The 27,411-nt window shown below is 48.9% G+C and overlaps 11 protein-coding genes across 11 annotated transcripts; 4 read left to right on the forward strand and 7 right to left on the reverse strand.

Annotated features, from left to right (window-relative positions):
• Positions 1-1,319: 1,319 nt before the first annotated feature.
• PENARI_c002G11023 (uncharacterized protein) lies at positions 1,320-2,310 on the forward strand (the record flags this gene model as incomplete). Its single annotated transcript, XM_022627896.1, has 2 exons — positions 1,320-1,394; positions 1,477-2,310. 2 exons carry the CDS (start codon positions 1,320-1,322, stop codon positions 2,308-2,310), a joined length of 909 nt encoding a protein of 302 aa, XP_022492789.1.
• A 217-nt stretch (positions 2,311-2,527) lies between these two features.
• On the reverse strand, positions 2,528-4,094 carry PENARI_c002G10014 (uncharacterized protein; the record flags this gene model as incomplete). Its single annotated transcript, XM_022627827.1, has 6 exons — positions 2,528-2,942; positions 2,998-3,275; positions 3,335-3,570; positions 3,631-3,725; positions 3,777-3,864; positions 3,914-4,094. 6 exons carry the CDS (start codon positions 4,092-4,094, stop codon positions 2,528-2,530), a joined length of 1,293 nt encoding a protein of 430 aa, XP_022492751.1.
• Positions 4,095-4,594: 500 nt separating this feature from the next.
• Positions 4,595-6,411, forward strand: PENARI_c002G03871 (putative 3-methylcrotonyl-CoA carboxylase, beta subunit (MccB); the record flags this gene model as incomplete). Its single annotated transcript, XM_022627402.1, has 2 exons — positions 4,595-6,048; positions 6,117-6,411. The coding sequence occupies 2 exons, from the start codon at positions 4,595-4,597 to the stop codon at positions 6,409-6,411; spliced, it is 1,749 nt and encodes a 582-aa protein (XP_022492922.1).
• A 599-nt stretch (positions 6,412-7,010) lies between these two features.
• On the reverse strand, positions 7,011-8,107 carry PENARI_c002G09087 (uncharacterized protein; the record flags this gene model as incomplete). Its single annotated transcript, XM_022627773.1, has 7 exons — positions 7,011-7,434; positions 7,536-7,545; positions 7,600-7,628; positions 7,681-7,703; positions 7,758-7,837; positions 7,999-8,030; positions 8,097-8,107. 7 exons carry the CDS (start codon positions 8,105-8,107, stop codon positions 7,011-7,013), a joined length of 609 nt encoding a protein of 202 aa, XP_022492737.1.
• A 1,129-nt stretch (positions 8,108-9,236) lies between these two features.
• On the forward strand, positions 9,237-10,236 carry yop1 (putative membrane biogenesis protein (Yop1); the record flags this gene model as incomplete). Its single annotated transcript, XM_022627864.1, has 6 exons — positions 9,237-9,290; positions 9,470-9,676; positions 9,743-9,751; positions 9,884-9,947; positions 10,001-10,058; positions 10,113-10,236. 6 exons carry the CDS (start codon positions 9,237-9,239, stop codon positions 10,234-10,236), a joined length of 516 nt encoding a protein of 171 aa, XP_022492851.1.
• Positions 10,237-11,174: 938 nt separating this feature from the next.
• Positions 11,175-11,967, reverse strand: PENARI_c002G05107 (autophagy-related protein 101; the record flags this gene model as incomplete). Its single annotated transcript, XM_022627490.1, has 3 exons — positions 11,175-11,362; positions 11,435-11,788; positions 11,880-11,967. 3 exons carry the CDS (start codon positions 11,965-11,967, stop codon positions 11,175-11,177), a joined length of 630 nt encoding a protein of 209 aa, XP_022492173.1.
• Positions 11,968-12,614: 647 nt separating this feature from the next.
• PENARI_c002G02141 (peroxisomal biogenesis factor 3) lies at positions 12,615-14,442 on the forward strand (the record flags this gene model as incomplete). Its single annotated transcript, XM_022627283.1, has 3 exons — positions 12,615-12,772; positions 12,887-13,227; positions 13,292-14,442. 3 exons carry the CDS (start codon positions 12,615-12,617, stop codon positions 14,440-14,442), a joined length of 1,650 nt encoding a protein of 549 aa, XP_022492618.1.
• Positions 14,443-15,916: 1,474 nt separating this feature from the next.
• On the reverse strand, positions 15,917-17,851 carry PENARI_c002G04132 (uncharacterized protein; the record flags this gene model as incomplete). The annotated part of the gene is made up of 6 exons (XM_022627419.1): positions 15,917-16,183; positions 16,240-16,340; positions 16,389-16,451; positions 16,498-16,563; positions 16,612-17,586; positions 17,653-17,851. The coding sequence occupies 6 exons, from the start codon at positions 17,849-17,851 to the stop codon at positions 15,917-15,919; spliced, it is 1,671 nt and encodes a 556-aa protein (XP_022493002.1).
• Positions 17,852-19,318: 1,467 nt separating this feature from the next.
• PENARI_c002G07709 (glycosyltransferase family 31 protein) lies at positions 19,319-20,647 on the reverse strand (the record flags this gene model as incomplete). Its single annotated transcript, XM_022627670.1, has 1 exon — positions 19,319-20,647. The coding sequence occupies one exon, from the start codon at positions 20,645-20,647 to the stop codon at positions 19,319-19,321; it is 1,329 nt and encodes a 442-aa protein (XP_022492489.1).
• Positions 20,648-23,397: 2,750 nt separating this feature from the next.
• PENARI_c002G02338 (uncharacterized protein) lies at positions 23,398-24,672 on the reverse strand (the record flags this gene model as incomplete). The annotated part of the gene is made up of 1 exon (XM_022627295.1): positions 23,398-24,672. One exon carries the CDS (start codon positions 24,670-24,672, stop codon positions 23,398-23,400), a length of 1,275 nt encoding a protein of 424 aa, XP_022492406.1.
• Positions 24,673-24,990: 318 nt separating this feature from the next.
• On the reverse strand, positions 24,991-26,637 carry PENARI_c002G12202 (putative amino acid permease; the record flags this gene model as incomplete). The annotated part of the gene is made up of 1 exon (XM_022627978.1): positions 24,991-26,637. The coding sequence occupies one exon, from the start codon at positions 26,635-26,637 to the stop codon at positions 24,991-24,993; it is 1,647 nt and encodes a 548-aa protein (XP_022492688.1).
• Positions 26,638-27,411: the final 774 nt, after the last annotated feature.

A 27,411-nucleotide genomic window follows, 5' to 3' on the forward strand; every position in this document is an offset into this window, starting at 1 on the left:
CCCTAGCTGGAAAAAGAGTACCCCTTGCAAAGAAAAACAAGCACACATAAGAAGGACAGACAAATTCCCCAAGCTTGATCTGACCGTTTCACCTGACCATTTCCTCCACCCAATTCGGGGCCTCGTTAAAACCAACTGGAAGAAAACCCTGTGGGAAAATACAACCAGTTGGAAAGAGTACCCCATACAAACAAACAATTTCCTTGATTTTCCTCCAATTCTCCCATGGTTTGATCTGATGTTTTTTGAGGATTATTCAGGCTGACCGTTCCCAACGGAAAACCACAGGCGCCGTAATTACCACTGAGGAGGTCAAACCCGGAGGCTATGAGGCGTTGTCGATTGTATCCCAGGAGGATAGAAGGATGAACTTCAGGGCGTAGCCATGCTGCTAGTGTCGACAGATTGTATCTGAGATCATTAGCCTGAAGGCCAAGTGATGGGGCGTTGCTGTTCAAACATACCTTATAGTAGGTGGTATGTGTACAGCTTGTTGGTTTCCAGATTTCCAAGTTTCAGTAGAGAAGGAGAATATGTAGACCGCGGGTTCTCAATACTCGAATATAGACCGGGGCCCTCGGCTTTCTACCCAAGTAATGAGGTGAGGGGATGGATTTCCAAGTTGATTTATAAACAGGTTTGCCAAGGTGGGTTTATTCGATGACTCTCAGGGATGTAAGAATCGAAGCTGGCGTAGCCAGGTTTGATGAGGAAGTACTGGAGGGACATTCTGATGGATGCCACCTCGGAAAGGCACAAGTTGCCTTACGGAAATAGACTGGTACATTGTATAAGTTTGGCAACTACACCATCTGAAATACCCCTTGATTCCAAGTAATTTGTATGCTAAAGAAAAGTCACAAGGTGACATGCTGCGGTATAAATGTCAAAAGCAAGCTCGGAAATTTCTGCGGATCCGCGAAGTCTAACTAACAGAAGTATAGCTTGATGAAAGGTTCTTGTTGAACCATAGGAACGATGTAATAGCATTTTTAAATCAAAAACTGGATTTAAAACCAGAAAATAAATGTGTCACGATTCTCTAGGTACTCTGTAGAGATGTATAGATCAGTGACCGTGACCTCTGGAATGTGGTTCATTCAGTCAACGCCAAGGCTTACATTAGCAAAGTTGCCATCTCCATCTTTACAAGATCATCCCGATCTTCACTTCAGCTGTGCACTCGTTTGATTCGCGCTGTATATATACGGGTTGTTTCATCTGGACTGTCTTTCGTTTCGATCTCTTTCGCATCCATTGTATGCCTTGCCACTCGATCGTTTCTCGCCGTTTTTTTTCTTCCCGGTATCCACTCCAACATGTCCGACGATGAGTACTACTACGAATACGAGGAGGACGATTACCAGTACGCAGACGAAGTCCCAGAACTAGTCGTAAGTGCACCCTTTCCAGCCCGGCGCCGCCGACGCAAGCAACCGCACCGCGAAGCAATAACCTAACCGCTCATTTCTCCAGGACGACCTCGCCGCCTCCGCGTACCACGATGCCACCGGCCTATTCCTCGACGCGGATAGCGATGTAGAAGATTACTTCGCCGACCTGGAATACCAATCAGACGATTATTACGATAACGACCCAACGGCCGACAAAGGTGCCGTAAGGGAAATCGGAACGAAGAATGCGCCGGCAACAACAAAACGCCAGACCAAGAAAGCCCAGCCTACAGCCGCAGCAACAAAGGCTAAGTCCCCTGTCGTTCTGGACATCAAATCTTTCCAAGGCGTAATCTGGAAAACGTCCAGTCTGGATCGGGACCAGGACGTCGCCATCCTCTACGAACCGCACACGGGCGAACAAGTCGCGCTGTTGAAGAACTGGCGGGAGGAATTCAAGCATGCCCAGCCTGCGCTGGATAAATCACGATTGAAGAGGCGGCGGGTGGAGGAATCACTGGCAGCGGATGACGCGTCGCTGTCCGAGGCGGATAATGAAATGGAGCCCGAAGAACTCGAAGGTGAAGGCGACGAACCTGACAGCTCCGATGAGATGGACGACTCTGCGTCGCGCGATGAGTCCAGTCTCGATACTGGAGATGCCTCAAATACAACACCCGACACGGATTGCGTCCATTCAATGAAACTGCCTTCGCCACCGAAGGTCGTGATCCCGGTTAAGAGAGGGCGGAAGCGGAAAGCGGCGCCACAGCAGGATGTTCCTAGTGAGGATATGGCGCCGCCGAGGGCGAAGAAGGTTGAGTCTCGGAAAGGTGGGAGTGATACGGCTAAGGCCAAAGGGCGTGGCGGTTCGACTGGACCGCCTGTGCGCAGGTCGGCTCGGCAGAAGAAGTAGAAAATAGACCTGCTGTACTCCGTACGGTACGGAGGATTGGTGATGGGGTGGGGTGCAGGGCCATTCCATTTCAATCCATCTGTCGATGACATACACGACGAAAGCGGAATGTATCAATATGCATCTATCTATACAAGCATCTACGTCCTATGGAGGATGTAGTAATATCTCAAAATGAATGAAACTGTGAAGCCTTCTTTTTTACGTCCTAACTAAATTAAGCATACTCCTTGTTAAATGCACGGCCAATGACCATCCTGCGAATCTCGCTCGTGCCAGCGCCAATCTCATACAGCTTCGCATCACGAAGAAGGCGTCCAGCCGGGATCTCATTGATATACCCGCTCCCGCCCATCAGCTGGATGGCATCGAGCGTGCATTCAGTGGCGCGCTCGGCGGCGTACAGGATTGCGCCGGCGCAGTCTTGCGTGCGGATGGTCATCTCGCCAGGTGCCACGGCTGCATTGTCGACTTCTCGTGCTGTGGCGTAGGTGTATGCCCGCGAGGCAGCTAGCTTGGTATACATGTCTGCGAGCTTACCCTGGATCAGTTGGTTGTGGGCGATTGGGATGCCAAACTGCTTGCGGACGTGAGTGTATGGAAGGACGAGGTCGAGTGCGGCTTGCATGATTCTGGAAATTGTTAGTTTAGACTAGGAGATGAGTGGTGGAGTTTGGGATGGCGCACCCTAGGGGTCCTGCACTCAGGACGAGTCGCTCGAGGTCCAGGCCTTCCATGAGGACCTTGACACCGCGGTTGATTTCTCCTAGGAGGTTCTCCTGAGGAACGAAGACATCTTCGAAGATTAGCTCTCCGGTGTTGGAGCCGCGCATGCCTAGCTTGTCTAGTTTGCGTGCGCATGAGAAGCCCTTGAAGGATTTCTCAACTAAGAAGGCTGTGATGCCCTTGGAGCCCAGCTCGGGTTCTGTCTTGGCGTAGACGACAATATAGTCGGCATCAGGGCCCTGGCAGAAGAATGGATTAGCCACGGGAGCTGTCAGCCCATCTATATCAGCCAGCTTACATTGGTAATCCACATCTTGGTTCCATTCAGGACCCAGCCTCCATCAACTTCCTTCGCCGTAGTCTTCATGCTGACAACATCAGACCCTGCCGAGTGCTCCGACATTGCCAGAGCACCGACCTTCTCGCCGGATAGGAGACCAGGGAGAATGCGCTCTTTTTGTTCCGTCGAGCCATTGAGGGAGATTTGGTTCACGCAGAGCTGAGAGTGGGCTGCATATGACAGACCAATGCTTCCTTTAACCGAAATTGCGTTAGTTCGATCACCATGAATATTGCATATAGAGTAAGACTTACCGGATGCTCGACTAATCTCCTCCATAACCACGCAGTGAGCCTGGTAGCCCATGCCCAAACCACCATACTCCTCGTTTGCAGTAACACCGAGGAACCTTTTCCATTCATTAGCATATGAATTCACAGATATCTCAAGAGTATCATACCCAGCATCACCCATCTTCTGCCACATCTCCGCAGGGAACTCATTCAGCTCATCTGTCCGTGCAGCAACCTCGGCGGGGATCTCGCGCCCTGCAGCCAAGTTAAAAAAGCGAACTGGAAACAAGACCAGGCGACATACTTGTGAAATCTTGCACCCGTTCTCTTAGCTCTAGTAATTCATCTTCTGTCGGTGGTGCAAAGCCCACGGGGTGCTTCGTGGAGATCTTCCTGGATAAACATGGGGAGAATGCGGGGATGGGATTCCGCCGCAGGGCGCGTGTGGATGTGCGTAGGAGAGATGGGAGAGCGAGTGAGGCCATGATTGAACGCGAATATGTTGCAGGATCTGGGGTATTGTCGGAGGAGAGGATGTGGGCCTCTTAAATATGTCTCGAGGGAGCGGCAGTCCTCGGCGCATAATCAGGTCGGATTCAAGGGTGTTTACTGTCTTTGCTGTGAACTTTTACTTTATTGGGCTCTTAATTATTTTAAAAGCTATCATACAGAGAATTGAGTATTCTGATTCCATCTTACATGCTAATTGCACTCCCGCCATTCCCTATACATTCATATTGAATATCGTCTCCCATCACCTGCGGGCAGTGATGATGATGACCTCGGGTAGATGCGGCAATCGTCGCACCTCCGCATCTGGGGAAACTCCCGCTTGACCCTTCATAAGTTCCCCGGCTTCAGTCACATACCCATATACCCATACCACCGCCAGATACTCACCAGAATATGGTCATATACTTATCCTTTGACTTCCCCAGCTGAGATCTCATCCTCCCTCAGCTTCACCTTCTCCGCTCTCCCCACAATGCGTGCCCCATCCCCGCTCGTCCTCCGGAGCTTGAGCTCACGGCTCGGACGAACAAATCAACAAAAGGCCTTCACCCTGCCAAATATCACTCGACCAGCATACAGAACAGTAGCAAGCTACACCCACCCACACCATGCCTCAGCCCTCTCCATCCTCCCCACAGCAGTGGACACCTCCTCACCAGACTACCTCGAAAACAGCCAACAAATGCAAGAACTCCTGGACAAGATGAGCACCCTACACAGCAAAATTGCCCTTGGCGGAACCGAAAAAGCCCGAGAAAAGCACATCTCCAGGGGCAAGATGCTCCCCCGAGACCGAATCTCAGCCCTAGTCGACCCAGGCACCTCATTCATGGAACTATCCGCCCTAGCCGGCCATGGAGTCTACGAAAACGAAGACGTGCCAGCAGGCGGCATAATAACCGGAATTGGCAGCGTCTCAGGTGTGAACTGCATGATCGTAGCAAACGACAGCACAGTCAAGGGCGGCACCTACTACCCGATCACAGTAAAGAAGCATCTCCGCGCACAGGCAATCGCACAGGAGAACCGTCTGCCATGTATCTACCTTGTCGACTCCGGTGGTGCGAACCTGCCACATCAGGCGGATGTTTTCCCGGACCGGGATCACTTCGGTCGGATCTTCTTTAACCAGGCGCGTATGAGCTCCCTGGGGATCCCACAGTTGTCGGTTGTTATGGGTCCCTGTACGGCGGGGGGTGCGTATGTACCGGCTATGAGTGATGAGACTATCATCGTCGAGAATCAGGGGACGATTTTCCTCGCGGGTCCGCCTCTTGTTAAAGCTGCGACGGGCGAGGAGGTTTCTGCTGAAGATCTCGGTGGTGGACTGTTGCATTCGACTATCTCTGGTGTGACGGATTACCTGGCTGTTGATGATGCCCATGCTATTGTCCTTGCGCGTCGCTCTGTCGCTAATCTCAATTACCCTACTGCCAATTCTGCATCTGCTTTGCAGTTGGAGAATGGGAAGGGTGATTCGCTTGTTATCAAGGAGCCGCTGTATGACCCTAATGAGCTGAATGGTATCGTCGGTACAAATCTGCGTCGGCAGATTCCCGTGCATGAGGTTATTGCGCGGATTGTTGATGGGAGCGAATTCGCTGAATTCAAGCGTGATTATGGATCTACGCTTGTCACTGGCTTTGCGCGTATTCATGGTCATCGCGTGGGTATTGTCGCTAACAATGGTATTCTGTTCTCGGAGTCTTCGCTTAAGGGCGCGCACTTCATTGAGCTCTGTGCGCAGCGGCGAATCCCTCTTGTCTTCTTGCAGAATATCTCTGGCTTCATGGTTGGCGCTGATGCCGAGAAGGGTGGTATTGCAAAGAACGGTGCGAAACTTGTGACTGCTGTTGCATGTGCCGATGTGCCCAAGTTCACTGTTGTATTTGGATCCAGTGCGGGTGCTGGAAATTACGGAATGTGGTAAGTCTTCTCACATCCACATACCTTGTCTGGTGAATGTGTGTCGGATTCTAACTGTGATGATATAGTGGCCGTGCTTATTCGCCCCGTCTTCTCTTCATGTGGCCCAACGCTAAGATTGGCGTTATGGGCTCCGAGCAGCTTTCTTCGGTCATGGAGGCTGTAGGTCGTACAGCTGATCCGGCATTGAAGGAACGCATTGACCGCGAATCCGAGGCCACTTTCTCCTCGGCTCGGTTGTGGGATGATGGTGTCATTCCTCCTGCTCAGACGCGGAAGATGCTTGGTTTGGGACTTGATGCTGCTGTTGGTGGGAAGGCTGAGCCGGATGTACAGACCAGATTCGGTGTGTTCCGTATGTAGACCGCTTAAATAGTAGATTGAAATGCATGATGTCGCAAATGATCTGTTCAGATGTAGATATGGTAATGAAGTGCATGATGCAGACGTCTTAGTCAATGCGGATTGACTTCTATATCGCGGGATTCTCAGAAGCGTAGATTGAAAGTATGAACACTGCCCATGGGAAACCGTAAAGATATCAGAAAATGATATACCCAAAAAAAGAATCAAACACTTTTATCCATTCCGTTGAGAAATTTTTAGAGTCCAGATCAACCAAACCTCGGTATGTCAAATATAGAAACGACACTAAGTGTGCAGTCCGAAGAAAAGAAAAGATACATGGTCAGACGCGGTGAGGCATGCTCTATGAAGGAGGAGAGAAGAAGAGATAGAGACATATCAGCAATGTAGTAAAGAAAGAAACATCAGTCATATATGACATGTCAATATGCATAGCAGCGTCCGGGGCATATGAGAAGAAGAAGAAGAAGAGGAAGAAGTAGAAGAAGAAGGGGTGTCGTAGCGCATGAAAGGAAGTCAGAGGAGGCTCTCAAATGTGAATCAGGAGAAGACGCGAGAGTCAAAAGACCCCTCCAGATGAAGGTAAAGGTCCCAAATCAAAGAATAACACACGGCCCACGACGATTCCGGGGCCGTCTATTATCCTTCTTCCGATCATGGCGACTGGGACCCTCACGCTTGCGATTCGGATCAGTGCTACTCCTTGAGCCCTCGGAGTCCTTGCGGATAATCTGACGACACAGGTCGATGAAGACCTCGTTGACGTTTGCGCGGCGGCGGGCCGATGTCTCGTAGTATGGGGCGTTTCCCCAGTTCTGGGAAAGGCCGAAGGCACGAGCACGGGGCACGGCGCGGTCTTCTTCCAGGTCGGATTTGTTGCCCACGATTACGATTGGGACTTTCTCGTCGTCTTTGATTCGGATGATTTGTTCGCGGAGCTCGGAGAGTTCGTTTAGGGAGGACATGCTTGTGATTGAGAAGACGAGGAGGAAGCCTTGGCCTTGCTTCATGTAGAGTTCTCTGGATGGGTGTGGTGTCAGTGTTGGTTCTTTCGGGGACGTTGTAGGTGTGGTGGAGGAGGATGTAGGGTGGTGGGTTGGAGGGTTGGAGCCTAGATTTACCTCATTGCCGCTGGGTGTTGTTAGCTAAACTCATTGCAGAGTATAATGGGACTGGGTGACTCACTGAATTGTTCTGTTCCCGCAGTATCAAGACTGGAAAGGTTCAGTCAATATCAAACGATACCATAAGCTCCATCACACTCACATTTCCAGTATACATTGTCGACCCTGCCACCAGTGTAAGCAACGAAACTCGCTCCCCATTGACTAGAATCCACTTACATCTACCTCGATCTGTTTCCTGTATGAATCCTCGATCGTCGGGTCGTAGCTCTCGATCCAAACATTTTGGACGAATTGCGCTAGGAGTCGGTCAGCTTGGGAGCTCAGGGCCGGGGCAAAAAGACAGCAGACGGACCTGTTAAACAACTCTTTCCAACTCCTCCTGTTTATGGCGCATAGGAATGCCTGCGGTCAGCCTATACCCCACGGAAATAGCTCGGAATCAAAGGCCGATGCCTACCAGCTCCCAGAACAACAATATGGTATTCGCGTCTAAACCGGAGGAAACAGGCGATTAGCATCCATCATTGGGCAGCAAGACCAGGTTCAGGAACTCACTGAGGCCGCATTGGGAATCAAATGTATAGTTGTCGGAAAGTAGAGGACAATGGCCGCGTTGATCGTCCCACGTGGTACCGCGACCAAACTCCGAGTTTACTGAAGTGGTCTGATGATTCACGTTGCAGCTTGTGGGGAGGGAATGAATGGCGGTACACGGATCAGTTATATGAGCTGTTTATGTCCGGATAACCCGATGAGGTATCGAGGGGAATGGGGGTTGAGGCTCAGAAGGAAAAGGAAGAGGCACAGATTAGGCTAGTCGGTTCTGCACTGGGTTTTTGTGGAGGAGAAGATTTAAGTTAGGTTGAACACTTCCCCAATCACACCATCTCCGTGATCGTCACTGGCGGTGTGCAAGGTCCCTTTCTCTCGAGTTTATTTCAATTGACAAATATGCAGGCCTCTACTCATTCCAAATACACCGGTCACGTGATCGTTATCACGTGTATGTATACGCCCCCGAGGTTTGGAGGTTTCAGTATCTTCTGATGCTTGTAGATATGTCCAAGCCATTAGTAGTCATTTGTTATGTATTAAGCGACATATCTACTAGATAATTGGCGTAAGATACTGAGTAATGGGGGCCTCGGTATAGGCGGAGTATGGGATGCATCAAGACTCGAGAACGGACCAAGCGCTGCAGGGGTCAAGGCCCACAAAGATACACTCCCCCGGTTTCATGATAGAAAAGGCAAAACATCCAAAATTGTGCTTACAGTATCCATTAAACCGGTCTACCTAGATACTCACCGCACACGTCATGTATAAATTGGACTTGCTTTGGGGGAATCTTTACTTTGGGCTTGTATGCTTTCGTTTCAGGTGGTTTCATGTTTCAAGCTAATAGCCGAAATTACTGTAACGATGTCTAGGTTCATATAGTAACGATGTATCACGATAGACATGTCACCACTGCACGGGAGAGTACTTATCTCCAAGTAAAGACGGACTGTATCTTCCAATGACAAAGGAGTTGTCAAGCGCTTCACATGGAGCCGAGTACGTCATGTGATCACGTGATACGCACAAGCAGCCTGGCTCCGTCTCAGCTTGCCAGCTCGCATTCTCACCATCCCTAGTTCCACTGCCATCCAAACTCTTTGACCTGTAATCTATCAGTCATACATATCAACCAAAATGGCTTCTTTCCAGGACCGTGCTCAGCACACCATCGCCCAGCTCGACAAGGAGGTAAGTTCCCGTTGTGTGTTTCGTTGGCGCCTGTCAATTCCTCGCCTGGAACTGCCACAGATCGCAAATCTAGCAGCGATATCGATCGACTGAACTGAATCGCGATCGCATGTTTTCTGTCCTCCCTACATCTGGGTGCCTGTGTTCAGTCCCAAAGCTGATATCCTGTCCTTCCGCAGCTCTCCAAGTACCCTGTCCTCAACAACCTTGAGCGTCAGACCAACGTCCCCAAGGTCTACGCCATCCTCGGCCTGGTCGGAGTTTACTTCTTCCTCGTCTTCTTCAACATTGCTGGCGAGTTCCTCGTCAACTTTGCCGGTTTCATCATCCCCGGCTACTACTCCCTCCAGGCCCTCTTCACCTCCAACACCCAGGATGACACCCAGGTAAGAAATTTCGCCCTAGTGTATTCTATTCCTCTATGCAGTTTTGCTAACCCTCGATTCTCACAGTGGCTCACCGTAAGTTCCTAATCACCTTATCACCCTGCCGTCGCGATATTGCGGACGGATGAGATCACCGCCGGTCCAGGCTTATCATGCACCACGTGACGTCTTCCCGCTTGCAGACCAAACTAACATGCGAATTGATAGTACTGGGTTGTGTTCGCCTTCCTGACCGTTATTGAGAGCGCCATCAGCGCCGCTTACTGGTTCCGTAAGTATCCACGCGGCGTCAATATCAATGCAAGTGCGCTAACCATCGAACAGCCTTCTACTATATCTTCAAGTTTGTCCTGATCCTTTGGATGGCCCTCCCCCAGACCAAGTATGTTACACTCCCACGAACCCAATGAATGCAGATGACTGACCAATTCCACAGCGGTGCCCAAGTCGTCTTCCAGTCCTTCCTCCAGCCCGTTGTCGGCCGCTTCTTCTCCAGCTCCGGCACCTCCTCCAACCTCCGCGCTCAGGCCGAGGCCGCCAGCAAGCCCCACTCCACCTAAAGGGCTTTTTGTCTGAACTCTGAGTAGAGAATCGCATCGACAATAAAACCTCCGCGGAATCTTTGTTAATTGGTAATCGCGGATCCGATTCTCGGTGTTTTATGGCACTGCGCGAAGTCAAGTTGCTGGCTTATATTCTGCCGTCATGAATACGTAGGTGCTGGCGGTGATGACATAGAGAGGGCCCGGGGATGTTGTGCCGGGCCCGGGGTTGGATATTCGATGAATATGATGTTATGTTGGTTTTTTTTACCATTGTGTTGTTGAGTTGCTTAGTCCGTACATTTACCAATGAAGGACCCGGTTACTTTCAGATGTTTCACTCTCCAGTGTACTTCAAGCCAATGTGTGCATTGAGCTGTGAGACCATGTTGTTTTCCCCGTAGAGTTTTCAAGAAGATATACTCGGCTTGAGTATCTGGTTTGGACAATTGGGGATTGCTTTCGGTCCTCATGTAGTTTCCACAGACCCGACGAATACTTGCAGTCAAACCGCTTCATGGAGAGGTATACTTGATGGGAGCCAAGGTGCTAGGAACAACCGTATGATACGTCAAGTGGAAGGCGACTAATATCACCAGCTCAAGTGGTAAGGATATTCAAATATAATGTTTTAATTTAAGGTTAAGCATACACATAATCAATGCACGTATTGCAAAGCCACCAGCCCAATATCTTGAAATAGTTAACGCCGACAAAACTCCACATATGACCATTGCCCGAGATTTTACAAGCCAAGCGTAGCAGGACTTGAAGACTCTGTTTGGCAATCTTTTCGCAATATTTGATAGATTTCGTAAGTCGTATCGGCATCTGTTGCCCCAGTCACAAATGAGCAAAAAACCCCCGTTTGTTGTAACAATAGTTGGTCGCAAGGAAAGGCAGACCTGGACGATTGACACATTTAATCATCCAGAACTAGAATTCACCCCCACAACTCAGTAAAGCCCCATACGGTTGCCCCAACCATCAGCGCGAGGGTTAACAACGATCCGGTAAGGGAACGGGTTTGAGTCGCTGGTAGTGATAGGCGGGATATGATCTTTATCACGGTTAACAACAGCGAGGATCTTCAACGCTGCTTTCTGCAGCATATTGCCCATCGCCTTGCGGACTTTAGCGCGTTCTTAAAAAAAAAACAGGTTAGCAAGACCGATGCCGGACATAGAGAAACCAGTATATAGTATACTATACATACCAGATTCCGTGCGCGGCGTCGCAATAGTAACATCCAGCGTCCAGATCTCCCAGCAAACCTCTTCCTCACCCTTCCCAGTTAACCCACCAAACCAGTGACCCGGACGGCGCCGTTTTTTCTCATAGAACTCAACCGCGATCCGGCCTCGCACGCCCCCACCCCCACCTGCCGTCAGACCATCTTGGCCACCGGCAGCGGAGGAGAGATGTTGGCGGACGAGCGCGGACACGCGCGACTCAATCAACGTCTCGAGATCGGCGTCGTTGATTGCGGGGAGGGTAAAGTCAAGTACGTCAAAGGTGACCGGCCGGATGGAGGGGAAGTAGCGATGGAAGAAGATGAGGTTGAGGACACCTGGCAGGGAGAGATGGATTGTTTAGCCTTTTAGCTCTATGGGGAAGACCATGCCATGCCTTGCTGGTATCGTAATTGCTCTGCGACTTACCCTTTAGGACGTCTCGCACATGAGTGGTGTCGGCGAAGATCTCCAGAAAGTACTCCGGAGGGGTTTTGCGGGGCTCCATCCCCGCCATGACGCAGCTCGCAACCAGGTCGGTTGGGTGCAGTCGCGGACGGTAGGAGGTGATATCCTCACGGTAGGAGAAGTATGTGATTCAAGTTGAGTATGTGGGATCATGGAAGGGAGAGTAAGCTCGAAGGTGGAGTGATATATGGGGGCGGCCTGTATCGGCGTTCGGGACCCGCTTATCTTATCATCGGCGAACTTGCAGGTGAAGACGTAAGGTAAATGGGAGGCAAATATTTCATGGATGATAGAAGCAGCAAGAATGAAGTAGCAAGTAGCAGAAAACAAGTACAGAAACAAGTAAAGGAAGAGGGTCCAAGCAGGGATCAGCGGGTTGTTGCGGGATGGCCGCGCCGAATCCGGGGGAGCTCTAGAACGTGACTTATGGCTGGAGCAAACTGGGCAGTTTCAGATGAAAATGAATGAAATTGACTCTGTTTCAAGCTTCATCGTCGATACTACTTTTCGTTCCTGCCTGTGGGGCGTGTACGTTCTCCCGTTCACGTTGACCTGTCTAGCCGAGGCCGAGGACGATCACCGCCCAAAGCCTGTCTCCATCTCCGGACCCCAGAATCCATCGTCCTTACCTACACCATGATTTGAATCTTTCCATCGCCTTTAATATTCCCGAGAGAAGAAACACACACGACCAAAATGATCGGGGCGACGAAGCGCTGGTTCCAGCGCAATCGCAAGGGTCTCGCGATCGGGGCTGGGGTGATTGGAGCTGGCTACTTGGCCGGACAGTATGTCCTGTCCAAGATATCCGAAGCCCGGGAACGTATGAGCAGCGACAGGATTGCTCGCGAAAAGTCAGTGCCCCTTGTTCTCGGTGATGGCCTGTCACCTCGCTAGCAAGCACGCGAGCTTGCGACTGGTTTACACCGATCTTATTCACCAGGATTGGAACACTGACGATGTCATAGCCTGCGCCGACGATTCGAGCAAAACCAGACCGATTGCACCTACACTGTTTTGGCCTTATTGCCAACTGCTACCGAGAACATTATCGAGGCTCTCCCAGTTGAGGAATTAACCAAGGAGTTGCAGAAGAAGCGGGCGGAGAGATTGGCTCGGTTGAATGCTGGGGAGGCGACGGGGTCAGATTTGAGCTCGGTATCGCCCAGTCTACCGGATGATGATCGGAGCTTCCAGAGTGAGAGTTTTGTGCATACCAGCCAGGTTGGGGAGTCTCCTATAGACTCGGAGGGGCAACCCCAACCTAAACGGAACAAGACTCAGCTGTGGAATGAGGTTAAGATTAGCTGTGAGTTTTGATCCGTGACGTCTTGGCTATGTGCCTGAATACATCAAAGGCTAACTGTTTGTAGCTATTACTCGGTCTTTTACTTTGATCTATACGCTCTCCTTGCTTACCATCTTCACCCGCATCCAACTCAACCTCCTCGGCCGCCGGAACTACCTCTCCAGTGTTATCTCTCTTGCTACACCGCCTGTCAACGCCTCAACCATAAGCCTGGAAGACCACGATGATGAACTCACCCAAACATTGGGCGATGACTTTGAGACTAATCGTCGGTACCTCGCCTTCAGTTGGTGGTTGCTTCACCGCGGATGGAAAGACTTAATGGGGACCGTCCAAACTGCCGTGGAAGAGGTATTCGGACCACTAAACCCGCGCGAAGACATCAGCCTGGCCAAGCTCTCCGAGCTGACCTTGCAGGTCAGAAAGAAGGTAGAAGGTAGCACAGAGGATGAGCGACGGTCCCAGAAGTGGTTGTCCTGTCTGCTACCTCCAGCAGAAGAAGAGGAGCATGTGCTGCGCGAGTCAGGTGTTGAAGGCGTGGCAGATCCATCCTCATCCCAGACAGCATCGAAGCTGCGGCACTTGCTGGATGAGACCGCCGACTTGATTGACTCGCCTTCCTTCTCTTACGTCCTGACCCTTCTCAACAACGAAGGGTTCTCTACTTTGATTGATCAAAGATGTGCCAACGATGCCTTCAAGGCGCCTACTGCTGCTCCTGAGACTGCTCCCCAGTCCTTCGACTCCATCGCCACAGTTGTGCCCCTGGCTGCCAACGCCGAACGGAAGACAAAGCTTGCCAACCTCCTGGCAGTCATGGCCCGCCAAGCACACGTGATTGGCAACGGCTCTCATGCACCAAACGAGTATCTGGTCGCTATGGACCAGAATGTACGTGAGCTCGAAGCCTTCTCTGCCGTGGTTTACAGCTCGAACTTTGATCTCGAGCTCCTCGGCGCCAAGGATAAGGCGGCGGCGCCTGCCAGGGACACGGATTTGGTTGATTCCGAACCTTTGTCAGCTTCCTTTTCGCAGGTGCTTGTTGGTCATGAGACCGAGCCTGAGGCGGTGGATGATGAACTTAAGGAGTTACCTAAGGACGAGCCTGAGGAGCCGAGCTTGAATGATCCCTTGGCCGATTCTGCTTTTGATGACGCTTGGAACAAAGCAAATAATGGAAAGCCATCCCCGGAAGAGTCCCGGGCAGCGCAGTGAGGTCTTGGAGGAATCTTGAACATTGATCTTCGATATGTGTGATTATCTCTACAATAAATACCCTTCTTTTTTACCCTCTCACGTGTCAGCATTTCTATATATATTTTCTATATTTCGGTATCTTTTTTTCGGCTTACAGCCTTTTGGAAGAGATTCAAATGTATTTGTCCTTCTTTCGGCACTGGCAAGAAACCCGGATCACATGTGTATTGGATAATGTCTAGCCGTCGAACCCTCTCTTCTTCTACTCAAGCGCTCCTCTTGCCGTCACTTGCGTGGAATGAGCACGACTTTGAGTACTAAAATACATTTCAGGGAAGGGAGGCAATACGTATTAAATAGCAACATCTATCTATATCTTGTACTGTATACTGAGCTCCCAGAGCTCACCATTCGGAAACTGATACGAAGTAATAATATAGCAATTACGACGCAGCCAGGCACTAAGTCCTCGGCTTCATGCATCTTTCCAAGTTTAACAAACCCAACAGTATTGATATGAAAGCATGCAATTTCTACAATGATGCAATCGCACACAAATTGGTGACCAGCCCATTTTGATATTTTCAGCCTACGAAGAACCACACAGTTCGTTAGAGAGCGTTAGGCTTTTACTACACTCTTTGTCTTTGTCTAAGCCTTGCAGCTTTTTGCCCAGTATAGAGTTGTTATACGGCCGCTGAGGCAGTCAAAGTTGGCCCTATCTACCCTTCATGCTTGTCTGATATGCTATAGGATTCCTCAATTCTAACCGGATAGGGCACCTATCCTATCTGAGCGAGAAGAAATAGACTATATTGCATGGAACTGGCTTGTCATAGAGCTCACCTGCGCTTTCTGTGCCGAAGATGAAGCTATTCAGGTCCTGAGACCCGTGTATCGGCGGCCATGCCTCTTGAGGGTTTAAGACAGCTTCAACTGCAGTCTAGGAGCCGTAAGGCAGTTTTTCAATGAGCTAGTATCATGTAATCTAGAGTAATTTTTCACGCCAAATATTGTTCTGGAGTGTCCCCAAGTGGGAATATAAAAAGATATACCGTGGTACGCAACGCGGCTAGCGGTATCCTCCGCTATAGCTGAATGACCCGTTTTACAAACTTATTTCACATACCCAGAACAGGTAGTTAACCCCGACTCTTCTAATTATACAAAAAACCCCTAATAACAGACGTAGTGCACGAGCAAGAGGGTAGCACAGCATATACCTCGGTGATATTATTCTGAAAGAAATGCTAAAAATTGTAAAATTGTAAAATTGTATATATGTATGAATGAGACAGAAAGAGAAAAAAAAAAGACAAAGGTAATTAATGGGATCGAAGTGAATGTAAGCTGTTCAGGGAAGAGTAGATATAAGAAGAATGAACCGAAGTTTAGTCGGTGCGTATGTGCTTCTTTTTCGAATGCAACTTGCCGCATTTTCAATCACGTACTGCGCTTGAGGCAGCAGTTACTATACGAAGAGATTTTGTATTCAGTGTCCTCGCATGGCATGATGCTGTCGGTGGCTGTGTCTGCGGTGAGACGGGGTCGGGGTAGCAGACGACGGTTGCGGTGTCGAAGATGAGGTGGTGGTGGGGGTTGATAAGGTCTCTGGTGTAGTTGAAGGAGTGGGTGTATATTTGATCGAGGAAATAGAAGCCTTTCTGCTTGAAGTTGGCTTATTTTTGTCGGCACCTAACCTTATGGAACCGGTCGGACCGAAATTGAAACAAGACGGTGCCATTGGCGCTGTGACCTCCTGTACAGAAGTCAGTGGTGGTTTCAGGGATCCATTCAGAGGTTTAATTGACATACCGCAACTTTCTTCTCCACCATGGGGTCTTCAGGTGTATCAGCCTGCGCAATATCCACGTTAAGGCTGACTCCAGCCTTCGGGGTGAGGCAAGCCTTAGAGCCTAACTTCGTCAGGGAATGCTCAAACTCGTTATTGAAGACTAACTTACCGCCAGCCGCGACATGAGCTCCGAGATCGGCTCCCAGATTGACATCAACTCCCAAGCCCTTGTCTAGCTGACATTAGTACATTGGATTCATGTTGAGAAATTGACTTACCGGTAGAGACTGCTATAGTGGCTCCAAGATAGGGTCTCAGATTGACACCGGCTTCAAAGCCCTGGTCTAGATGATGTTAGTACACTGAATACATGCTGGCACGGTCATACATACCAAGAATTGACGCAGAAAATTGAACCTCGGCTTTGGTGTAAACCTCAGCCCCAGCCTCGATCTTAGCATCGATCTTCATCGGCTGAGTCTCAACGTGAGGAGTCCACCCGCCAGCGGACACGTCCGGAGACAGAAAATCAATTTCAAGTTCTGCAGAGTCCTCTAGACTGAGAGTCACTCCGGATGTAATGCCTGCGGAACCTTTGACAGGACCAATTTGATATCCAAAACTAAAGACAATTTCCGGGCCAAGGTCAAGAACACCTCCTGGAATTGTAATACCATCGATAGGGATCTTTACGAGCTCGTGCTCGTCGGAGATCTCATCGGTCATGTTCCCACTCAGTCCTAGGCGTGGTGTGAAGCTTGCAGAGACGCCATTGGGCGAGAGTGTTAAAGAGGCGGACTCGGGAATGCCATAGCTTGTCTTGATGTGGACACCAAAATCGAAGGATCCTTTTGTTTCACATCCCTCACATGAGATGTCCACGGAGACATGCTTGCCGGGAATAGGTATCGACTTGCTGAGGGGTATTTTATGGTTGAAGCTTAGTGAAGTATCCGAGTCCCAGTCTCGCCTGCTTGTGGATGATTCTGGAACATTGCCCACCGTGACCTCGTAGTTACGGAAGAGTTGTTTCCATTCCGATGCCACGCCACTCAACTTCGCCTTCAGTGATGGCTTGTCGAACACAATTGATGAGACGACAAATGGCATCCTGTGAGGGTTCCAGCCACAGTGCTTACTACCAGTCACGAGAATCAATTTACGATCATCGTCATCATTGACCCACTGCCATCCGCGCTGGGTGTAACCGAACGCACGAGTGTCTTCAAACTCCACGACCATGCCATTATCGGTACAGTTAACGGATTTCAGCAGGTGTCGAAACTTCTCCATGGAGACGATATTTGCTTCGTCGTCGCCGACGTCGACTGTGAGGTTCGCCAGCGTTTTATGACCATTCTGGGAACCTGTTATGCAACGTTAGTTATCTTGCCATGACTCGTGGAACATGCTATATCCAGGGGAAACCATACCGCTCCAATAGTAAGAGTCTTTGCTCAGTCGATCAAAAACCGAGAAGGCAGCATCTTCGTCCGATTGGTCTCCTCTTTCGAAAAGGGACTTGACGGCATCAGGGGCGTCTGTATCTTCAAAAACCAAAGACAAGCCTTGGTGAGCGAGAAGGGACAGGATCAAGCTGGAAGACAGCCAGAATCGCCGGATATTCACCATCGTGAGTGCGAAGATGAAGTCTGTGGCCTGATACAACGGTTTCTGAGGCCCAGCCACGAGTGAGAGCCGCTAGTGATCTGTTGTTTTCCTTGAGAAATCATGTTGCGGCTCCCCGGGTTCCTACTTATCTTGTGAATCTGACTGTCATATTCTTTCCGATGAGTGATCGTCGTCTTCAACGGCTGAGGATATTTCTCTAGTGGACTTCACCCGATTCATGGCATGACAAGCCATTCTTGGCGAGATCCAATCCATACTTTTGTAGCCAATAATAGGGCTCAATGCCTCAAACCTTGGCAGGGGCATACGGCTAAGACGCGGCAACGTTCGTGTTCTTATGGAGGCAGGCCTCCGTCTCCACATTTTGGGGCTGTTCGTTCAGCGATCTTGCCCTTTTGAAAATAACGAGCGACATGTTATCGCTCATCATAATCTTACAATTCGTATTGAGCCGCATCAGATCTAACTAAAAGAAGCTGGTTCTTGCGAGGCTCAAATTAGTTGAGTATGCTCACTTCTAGGTCTGTTTTATTATTAGGAGTAGACCTCGCCAAACCTGCCCAAAACCCCAACCCCTGGGTTAGGGTCGAGCCTTAGTCAGCAAACCTATGGGCGGGTTAACCCAAGGCCTAAATGGGTACCCATATAACCCGCAAAAGCAGAAACAGTTGACCTATTACGTTCTATAAGTTTGTGGGGTAAATTTCGATTATATAAGTGTAAAGCCCTTGTTCAAGGGATTCAATTTCTAGTTTCAAAATAATTTTGGAATAGGCGAAAACTATCAACAAAGGAAAGTGAAATTGGCTTATGATAAAGACTAGTATAGCTCGTAGCCTTACAGTCGACTCGAGGGCACTATAGCCCTACCAGAAGACCTCTTCCAACTTCTATTACTTAGTTACATGATTAGAGGTGGAAGCAAATGTTCCTTATCATCTTCATCTTCCTCCACTTCCACCCCCTCTTCCTCTCCCGCCACATCGTACACTAGGTTATGAGTTGAAGGTCTATCTGCTTCTGCTAATATACCTTTTACGCGGTATGTCTCCTCAATTGCAATATTTTCGTCGACATCTTCACTTTGCTTAACCTTTTTTATCATACCCTAACGTGTCCTCGTATCATCCGCTCTTTTACATCTTTTCTTGAACTTAATTCAACTCATCTTTTTGGATTGGCTCCACTTGGAAGATTAGCCCCATTCTTGCATACAATGTCATACTGTATCAGCTTGCTGTGAGAGTATCAACAGATATTTAACTTTTCCATTTAGACATCTACGTCCGTATCGTTGTGGATACGACAATCCGATATCCGACGATATGTTCGATACTGCCGCAGCCTAGTGAAGTGTGCCCATATGGCAGTTGCAGACAAATTTAGCATATCTGACCCATAGGCACTCTTAACTTTCATAAAGCGGAGACTTGCCAAGACTACGGTATTACTGGAAATTTTACATATTTATATCCACTTTTCCTCTTCACATCTAACTCTTGCTTTGACCTGGGTGATCCTTTCCATCATCCAGCCCGAGATGCTGTTTATCGAATGATCTGCCTTCCATCCAAGGGTAATTGAATGGGACATGGTACATTTCTTTGGCGTAAAGCGGAACTGCATGCATTGCACATCTTCCTCACAGTGTAGCTTGCAATCCTCAAATCCTTCATTAGGAGCAAGCGCTTTCTCCTCGCCATTAGAGAAGTTATCCCAGTCATCAATTTTTGTAGCGAGGAGAGGGTATATAAGTTGGTTGAAGATGTCAAAGTGGAGTAGAGGGGCTTGCACATCTGCTATCCATTCCTGCTCTAGATCCCAGATTGATTTTATATCAAGAGCATCGATGTGGTGGAAAGTGACAACAGGATAACACCATATATCTTGGGTGTATTCCATCGTGCTTGGTGTTTCTCGTTGGATAAGAGGCCACGAGTCAGTGAGTCCAAGGCCGGCCTGTTCTAGTACATAACCAAGAATCAGGTCCCCAAATGAGGTTTTATTTGTGAAATATTCATAATCACGGTTCTGGGAAGCCATGTGATGTGTCATTTGCTGTATAGCTGGTCGTGATAGCAGCCATCCTGACCCTCCGTATGCAAAAAGTTGGCCCGCCATGGTCACTGGTTGTCCTAAGAAGTAAGGTTCCCTCCAGTCTAGCTTTGCCAACCATTTGAGGAGGTTAGACCAAACCAAAAAGGTGTCTGCCTCGATGAACATAAACCACTTTGCGTCCGGTTTGGCCTGCAGAGCTCTTTCCACAACGGGGAGAAATTTCCATTTATCGAGATTCCATGCCTTTCTTTGGACAGCTGCATTCTCCCCCATGAATTCAGTCACTCGATCTCGATTCTCGTGCAAATCGCGATAGAACTTGAATTCAGGCGCGGATTTCTTCATCTCCGCACTGACTCCAGACAGCACATCATGGATGTAATGGCCCTCGAATTCTTCCTCCATGTCTGAGAAAACCACGTAGTGTTGGATACATTGCAGAGTAGTTTGGAAATGCACCGGCAATCTCTCACGCAACGCAGTTGCTCCTGTCTTGACAATCACCAGGACATCATCGGCTCCCGGAAGTTGACGGCAACGCTCGGTGGCCAAGGGCAATTCCACGGTTGTAGAAATTGTGGATGATACTGATTGTATTGTTTTCAGTGATATCGGATAAGATCCAGTGGGGGAGATGATTGCGTTGACGTTGAATAAGATGAGCAAAACAACAGTAAAGCTTAAAAATCCGGCAAGGATGGATTTGAAAAGCCGAAGATCAGTAAGCCGATTCGTCATGTTTGAAAAGTTGGCTAAGTGTAATTCCACGAGACTTCCTTGTCACATTTAGAAGGATTTGAGTCTGATTAAGCGAATAAACAGAAAATGTGATGAACGCGTTTGGGGGCGCCCGGCCAAGGGGTTCCCCCGCAGGTGGGTGGGGGCTGCGGATGGTTGGGGATCGAATACTGATAAAAACCTTTACTAGTCAATTTGAATATGAACATAATTTGAGAAAAGAAAGGGAGTACAAAGAAAAAAAGACCTTAATCATGCCCAGCGTCGATGGCTCGCATTATTGCAAATTGAGAGCATGCCAGAGCCCCAAAATCCAAGCCCAGATTCGTATTCCGTGCATGGGTCCTCTTTCTCTCAAGGACGCGGATATTATCGTCCGGTCACGAGAAATTACAAAGGAGACCAAGAAACCGTAGGCGGAAAAAACGTGCCAAGACCAAAGCGGACAATCTCCTGGGTAAGCGGGAGATTGCGAGCGAGGAAGTCGGAAAGGGAAGCAGGGCCTGACTGGATATCAAGGCCAGAGGGAGAGCCATTACGGATTCTGCTTCGATATTTGGGGCGGTGTGAGATGAATCGCATCAAAATTGAGTCGTAATTTTAGAAACATAAAAATGAAAGCCAACTAGGAAGCCACGAATGGGCACTATACGAGCTTTGAAGTTTAATATAGTAAGCCTTTCTTTCCACTTCACAATCAGTTGGCCACAAGGAGCAAGCCATACTCGTATCCTGGCGCATTTTTGCTTCACGAAACAACCGAGTTGATCAAATTTGTCCAGTATTTCTACCTTCGGTTCGAAAAGTTTTCCTGCTCGAATTCGGTCTATGGCTCGTTTTCAGGGCAAGGGAGATTGGTCACGAAACCCGTCGCGGAGCCAAGGGCTTGGACGGCGCGTCTAAGGAAGGTGAGAATTTAGCTATTTCTCTAGCCAATTGAAGCTTCATGATAGGAAGAACCCAAGTCCAGGACGACTTAGCGCAGGTTGGTTCGGAAAAGGGAAAACAAGAGGACAGGCCCGATGTCTCTCGAGGGCCCATTAAGGCTGGGGAACACGAGGTGATCGGCAGGGTGCCACCCAATCCAGCACCATACCGCGAACATCCTCGGCCTAGCGTGAGTCCCTTCAAGGGAAATGCTCTTCTCAATAACGCTCAGCAATGCTTTAAAAAGATGACCTGACGGTCAACAGCCTTCTCCCTTCCTGCCGCATTTGACTTCTTCTCTCCTCGCATATTTCGTTGGTTCCCACGTCGCTTTCGCCAATATGAAGTTTATCTTTCCTACTCTCTTAAGCCTGCCACTTGGAGCCCTTGCAGGCTCCGCCCAGTGGTGTCACATAGTTAATTCTGACGTGAAAGTTAATTGTCGGGCAGGGCCGCACCTCGATTCCAGGGTGGTCCGCACCTTAAGCCCGGGTGAGAATTTGTACTTTGCGTGTTACAAGCGGGGAGACTGCTATAAAGATAACTGGTATGATATTTACCTATATCTTTTTTTGACTGTCAAGGTAAAAGAAATTGTTGAAAACAAGAGCCTAACCAAGACGCAGTACGTGGGACCATCAAATAAACCCGGGGGGTGAGGGCGATTGTTATGTGAACGGCTATTTCACTGATAGCCATTGTACCATGGGTAATAAACACTCTCGCTCTTTCTCTTTCTTTGCACTTGTGTTAGTTATAGCTGAAGGTCGAAGCTAACTGTTTTGGGAAAGCGAGGCTCGGCGCATGTTGAGTTATCAGTTCCGCTTCATGGTCCGCAACTCCCAGGCAACTGCGAGGAAAACGGTCTTCAACGCCAGCACCTTGCTGCCTGGCATTCTTCTCGATGAGTTGTGCCGGAACGGGAAGCATGAAAGGATAGTCGTAATTGTGGCCTCTGTTTTGTTATGCCAGAGTAGGTAGAACTCGCTCTGGGTGGTGGCAAGGTCGAAGGATGGAGGCTGTAGGAACCAAAGATGAAGCGAGGAAGCGAGAGTGCAGACCGATGTTACTTGTGCAAGGATAATATAAAATAACCTTCTTTCGTTTCTTTCTTGCTCTTCTCCTCAGACTCGGTCTTCGCTGATCAACCTCACCAATTTGCCTCAATTGCCTCGGGAGCTCAGCACTCGCGGTCTCGAAATGAACGATGTAGTTCCGCATTGCTAAGATGAGCAACCGATCTATGGAGGGCCTGAGTGCATTTTGCACTCCTTTTTGAGTGGCCCCAAATTCGTAATGCAGACCGAGGAAGTGATGCCAGGCTTGAATTCAGCATTCAAAGCTTCACGACCCCTGCAATTCAGATCGCACACCCACCTTATCTCCCATTCCAGCCTTCTCAGAGCCTCCGTTCAGCTCAGATGGGGGTAATGCTTTCCCCAAATTGGTGCTGGTCCATGCCCGTCTGCTGCTGTGGGCTCCGAGTTAACGACCCCTTTCTTGGCAGTATTCTAGTACAGTCGTAAATAACAGCTTAAAAATAGCTTCTGTATCAGACTCGTATGGTCTCCAGGTTTTCTAGAACGTTGATCATGCCAACAGGCCAAACAGACGGATGCCAACTCATTTGGAGACGTGGCAGGAATTCGAATCCCCATTCTGCCAATCACTTCCAACAAATGTAAATAGTTACACGTAGAAATAATGACTTATTCTATCGCTCTACGGATAGGGCAGATGCAGATTGTTCAGATGGTGGGACAATCCACAAAAACCGGTTCGGCACATGTGTAACTTGACAGCTCCGAATGCTGGTCTTTTTCCTAATCACTTCTCATGGCAGCAGAAACCTCTCGGTGCAGGTTTGGAGCAAAGATGTCTTCGTAGTTCATGGAAACAAAAGAGCCGTTGTACGGGTCCTTCTGAGCCGTCTTCCATATGTCATCCATCGACCACTCGTCTGCGTGCCAGCGCCGAGCGACGTAAAAGTGATTAAGAAGTTGCTGGAGGCGAACGCGCACATAGCCTTGGTATCCTCTCGGATCAGAGTCCCGGCTTTCCGGATCAAAGTCCGGGTCGACAGCCCAGATCCATTTATCATCAGGTCTGCGAGTATCCAAGACCGACGCCGCGGCGTCGTGATCTAGAAATAAGAACACGTTCCGGAGAATACCTTCCGTAATTCCGTCCGGGATGGCGTCGATCTTGCCTTCGGCTAAATCGAGGCGTAGATACGGTGTTTGCTTCACGGGCGGTAGAGCTCGGAGATAGTTGAAGTGCTTACGCAATTGGTTCACCGTCGCTAAGAAAGACTCATCGCCGCCGGCTCTAGAAGGCTGATCAAGGCGCTCAAGGTACCATTGGGATCTGATCTGTGTTGTAGAGCCAATAGCCACGTGCGCCCAGTGGAACAAGGTGGTTTGCTTTTGTTCATACGACTCCTGGCGTTCGGGGTCCTCGCGCTTCCACTGAGGGCTTTCGAAAATTACATAGCCCCATGGATATTTGCCCCCTTCTTCTTGCCATAGCTGGCGTAGCCAGGGGTGGCCGCTTTCGAGCATCCGCTCTAGATCATTTCTGTCCTCGGGTTCTGTTATTTCATCGATTCGTCGGGGAAGCTCCGCCTCTGCATTTTTCAATGCATCCGCTTCGTATTCCGTATAGAAAGAGGTTCGAAAATTCTCGAGACGCTCGACTGTTTGAGAGTAGTGTTCTTCAGAGACGAGCTTGAGATCCTCGTAACAATCAAAACGGACATCTTCCTCCGGATAGCTGATTCGACCCCAATAACGGCTATTAAGTAGATCAAGCTCAGATTCTGTAAGCTCTCTAGGTGATTGAGCCGCTTTTTTTAAAAGCTCTTCCTTGCTTAGAGTTGTTGCAGCGGCAATGTTTGCCTCTTGGGTTGAGACATCAGGAAAGTCGAGAAACCGAACGTGATCCTCTATACTAGCGGCAGACAGGTTGCTTCCGAGTTCTTCGAAAGTCGCTAGGAGCTCAGCAGCATCATCGAGATTACGAAGGACGCGGATGAAAGACAAAATAGCTTCTCCATGGTTGGAACGACCGAATGGGAGATCGAGGGCAAGTAGAGTCATCAACGAGGTAGCCCAGGGCCTGCGAAATGGCTGTATTCTCGGTAAAAGTATTACAAGTCATAACTTCAATACGTTTCACATTTTGAATCTGGGCTAAGTCCGAACTGGATTAGCGTGTTTCGGAATAGGCTTCGAGAAACATTCTATGAGAGCAAAGTGGTGAAACTGATTTCGATCCATCCTGTAACATGGATCGCGGTGTGTGGTCTGCCAGAGATACCTCTAGGACGGGTATCCCCTTGGACTGTCAAATATCAGCTTAATCTAAAAAATACCCGTGCTATAAGCTACCTACCGATCATGCTCTTTCAACTGTCCCTATGACCACAAAATGTTGAACTTTTTGAGACCCTTTGTAGGCTCGGGCTCGGGCTCGGGACGTTCCTGGCAGAGATAAAACTGAACAAAACCAGAAATCGGAATAGTCTCCAAAGGACGGATGCTAGTCTTCTTCCAGAATTTGTAGCCAAAGTATAGCACCAGAATTATCGGAATATTGATGTAGGACGACATGAAAGTCTCAGTGCTCCAGTGGCCGCGTACAAATGTACTGTATCCACCAGTAAATAGTAAAAGGACGAACAATGTAAGTGAGGCCCAGGTGGAGTAGGGCTGAAAAGGGGCCGCCCAAGGAAGGTCCTTATATCGGTTGATCCCTTGTTTCCTGCACCCATAGTAGAATCGGAGGTATACAATGCAGATGATACCCCAATCCACTAAGGTAGAGACAGCTACAATATCTTGCAGCCACCTAAAAACTGTACTGGATGACTCATCGAGCGACATATACCCCAAGCTCATAAAAATTCCAAAAAGAATAACAGAAACATAAGGAACACCAAAGCGGTTTAACCGCTTGAAGGCTGTCGGAGCATGTCCGTGAGCTGCCATGCCAAAGAGAATTCGCGAGCCAAAAAGTATTTCCGAATTACCTGCAGACCAAGCCGAAGTAATTATGACAGCGTTAATGATTGACGGTATAGTTGCGATCCCAGCACGCTGGGCAGCAATAACAAATGGTGATTGAGAAGCTGTGGGATGAGTGGCAATCCCTTCAAGAAGATTTGGGTCATTTGATGGGATGACCAAGCCAACCATGAAAATTGACAAGACGTAGAAACCAAAGATTCTGACAAAAATGCGTTTGGTAGCCCGAGGAATTGAATGCCTTGGTGCCCTTGTCTCAGCTGCAGCAGCTGTGACATTCTGAATTCCTGAGTATGCATAGACTGCGTTGTAAAAAGATGTCCAGCAACCAAGAAATTGACCCAAAGAACCATGGATACCTAAATGTTGGACAAATGGCCCTGGGTTTCTCCAGTATCTGAATCCAATGGATTCACCATTCGGTCCTCCACCGCAGGAAACCACAAGAGCCATGACATTTAGCCCAATAATTAGTGCTATCTTCAGCATGGAGAAGAAAAACTCGATCTCTCCGTAGATTCTGATAAACAGCAGTGGGGTAATAAGCATTAGCAGTCCAAATGTAGTAACCCATATTGCATTATTAATTGTACTCCAGTATTCAACCAATACTGCAGCAGCAACAATTTCTGTGGGAACGGATACCAAATATGAGTATGTCTGGTTCCACCCATCAGCAAAGGACATTGCAGGGTCGAAAAAATATTCTGCATAGCGAACAACACCTCCACTAAGGGGCACTAGGGAACCCATCTCTCCCACAGCGAAGACAACACTGGAAACAGCGATGCCAGTAACTAGATACCCAAGGAAGGCACCTAAAGGACCTGAAGTCGCAATTGCTTGTCCAGAGCTGAGAAACAGACCGGTTCCAATTGTTCCAGCTAATGCAATCATTTGAATATGGCGCTGGTGAAGGCCTTGATGGAAATACTGTACTTCTCTGAAGGCGTTCCCAATGCTTTCAATATCGCCGTCAAGGATAGTATGGCCAGCAGCTTCTTCGAAATGGAGGCTCGAGTCGGCTTGTCTAGACATAGTTGCAAAAATGCCATAAACGGAAATAGATATAGGTATATATGTGAAATTATTAGGAATGGATGTAAATAATTGATCGAGACCGTCAACAGTGAGAAGCAATGAAGAGAGGAGCGCTTATCCCGAGAGTTTCTAACGAAGGCGGGGAGGACCATCTGGCTGGAGTAGGCGTCTAGCTTTCGTGAATAAAGTTGAAGGCTGTCCTCTGGAAGTCAATTAACCGTAGCCGGTTAGGTTGGAGTCCATTAGCCAGACTTCATATACCACCGCTAGTAGGTGATGTCATCTAGCTGGCTCTAACCATGGAATGAGTCGGTAACCACGAGGCATGTTGGTAGAGATTTAAGGTTTAGCGCATTCCAGACCGAACGGCCGGGTTTTGTTAAACTCTCGAACGCTGGACGAGTAATAGTGTGGCAAAAGAAGAGTGGTCCAGATCATGCTCTGTGAGATCCTCCTAAAGTATAGCCGATAGAGTTATTTTAGCCGCGATCCCCCCAGTTGACCACTGGGGAGGATAGGCAGCAAAGTTAATTTCCCCGCATGGACCGTTGTTTTGGTTGTCATAGGCCAGCTTGAGTAAAGGGCGAATTAATACACGTACCGAAACAGCTGCTTCACGTTGCAAAGGGAATCGGGGTAATACGCTGTTGAGATTCATGGCTTGCTCAGGCATCTCCAGGCATTAAATGCCCAGTTCGCCAAAGCATGAAGCTCACGATCAGTATTCAACCTACCATGTATAGGATAGTTCAGGGGAAATGCTTCACATTA

Source organism: Penicillium arizonense (assembly GCF_001773325.1).
Source record: "Penicillium arizonense strain CBS 141311 chromosome Unknown PENARI_contig002, whole genome shotgun sequence".
Classification (NCBI taxonomy): domain Eukaryota; kingdom Fungi; phylum Ascomycota; class Eurotiomycetes; order Eurotiales; family Aspergillaceae; genus Penicillium; species Penicillium arizonense.